At 34.9% G+C, this 1,046-nt stretch overlaps 1 protein-coding gene across 1 annotated transcript; it reads right to left on the bottom strand.

Annotated features, from left to right (window-relative positions):
* Positions 1–638: 638 nt before the first annotated feature.
* LOC107735901 (pancreatic secretory granule membrane major glycoprotein GP2-like) lies at positions 639–1,040 on the bottom strand (the record flags this gene model as incomplete). Its single annotated transcript, XM_016547451.1, has 2 exons — positions 807–1,040; positions 639–710 (listed from the first exon to the last, which is right to left on the bottom strand). Coding segments are annotated over exons 1-2 (304 nt in total), but the record flags the coding sequence as incomplete, so codon positions are not given.
* Between the last annotated feature and the right edge of the window lie 6 nt (positions 1,041–1,046).

Below are 1,046 nucleotides of genomic sequence, written 5' to 3'. Positions count from 1 at the left end.
GCAGATTCTGAAAGGGGGATGTAAACGTTTGACCTCAACTGTATAAATGAACATTTGATGAACACTTTTGGTACAGTCTCATGACTCTAAAAAGGCCAGTTCACACCAAGCACTATCATTATAATGATTTCTGTATTAGTGTCTATTCTACACTTAATGGACAATTACATTTTTTTATATACTCGTATAAAATTTTATAAAATTACTCATTTTATATAAATATGAACTAAAATACAGCCGTAAACATAACTGCAGCACAAACTTCAAACGGATTTTGATGGGCTGCCAATGTTCATCAGGTGGGTGGGGAAAAAAAATCTACATTATGAAATCAGCATCATTCCTCTGCGTCATTGTCATTATTGCCATAGTTGTGGTCTGAACCTCTAACCTGTTAGAGTTAGAACAATTTTTTCTTAGATGAAAAAAAGTCAACCTTGAAGTTTCTAATTCTGTGGAACATAAAAAATATTTTGAGATACACCTCAGTGTATTTGTCCATACAATGTAAAATGTACAAAATTTATTTGGTGTTCCACAGAATAAAGAATGATATGAGGGTGAGTAAATGATGAGAGTTTAAAAAATACCCAGTCAAATTTCAATGTCTGCGATTCATTATTTAATTAGCAACCTACACATGGAAAGGCTGGATCCACTAAACGTAGATGGAGCTGAAGTGGAAGTTGTCAGGGATATTGTGCTGATATCTAAAAAGAAAAAGAAAAAATCACTTTTAATTAAATTTGAAAACTAATTTTTATTAAAGAAAAAATATATATATTGAAAAGCTAGAAAAACAGTACCTGTGCAGTATCCTGAACACCCATACTGTGGATTCACAAGTTCATAGACATAGTAATCGCCTGGGCAAGCTTTGACTCTGATGGGTATTGATTCGAAATAGCAGCAGTCATACAATGTGCTAGCACAGACCTCCATGATCACCTCTCCATCCTCTATCTGAGGGTGAGAACCATTGAGCCACAGACTGTAATCTGTGTTACAGTTGCCTGCGTTCACACAGCGTTCTGGCATTCGGATGT

Source organism: Sinocyclocheilus rhinocerous, unplaced genomic scaffold (assembly GCF_001515625.1).
Source record: "Sinocyclocheilus rhinocerous isolate Xijiao unplaced genomic scaffold, SAMN03320098_v1.1 C36359639, whole genome shotgun sequence".
NCBI lineage: Eukaryota > Metazoa > Chordata > Actinopteri > Cypriniformes > Cyprinidae > Sinocyclocheilus > Sinocyclocheilus rhinocerous.
The sequence above is the reverse complement of the archived record's forward strand: the minus strand, read 5'-3'. Positions and strand labels throughout refer to the sequence as shown.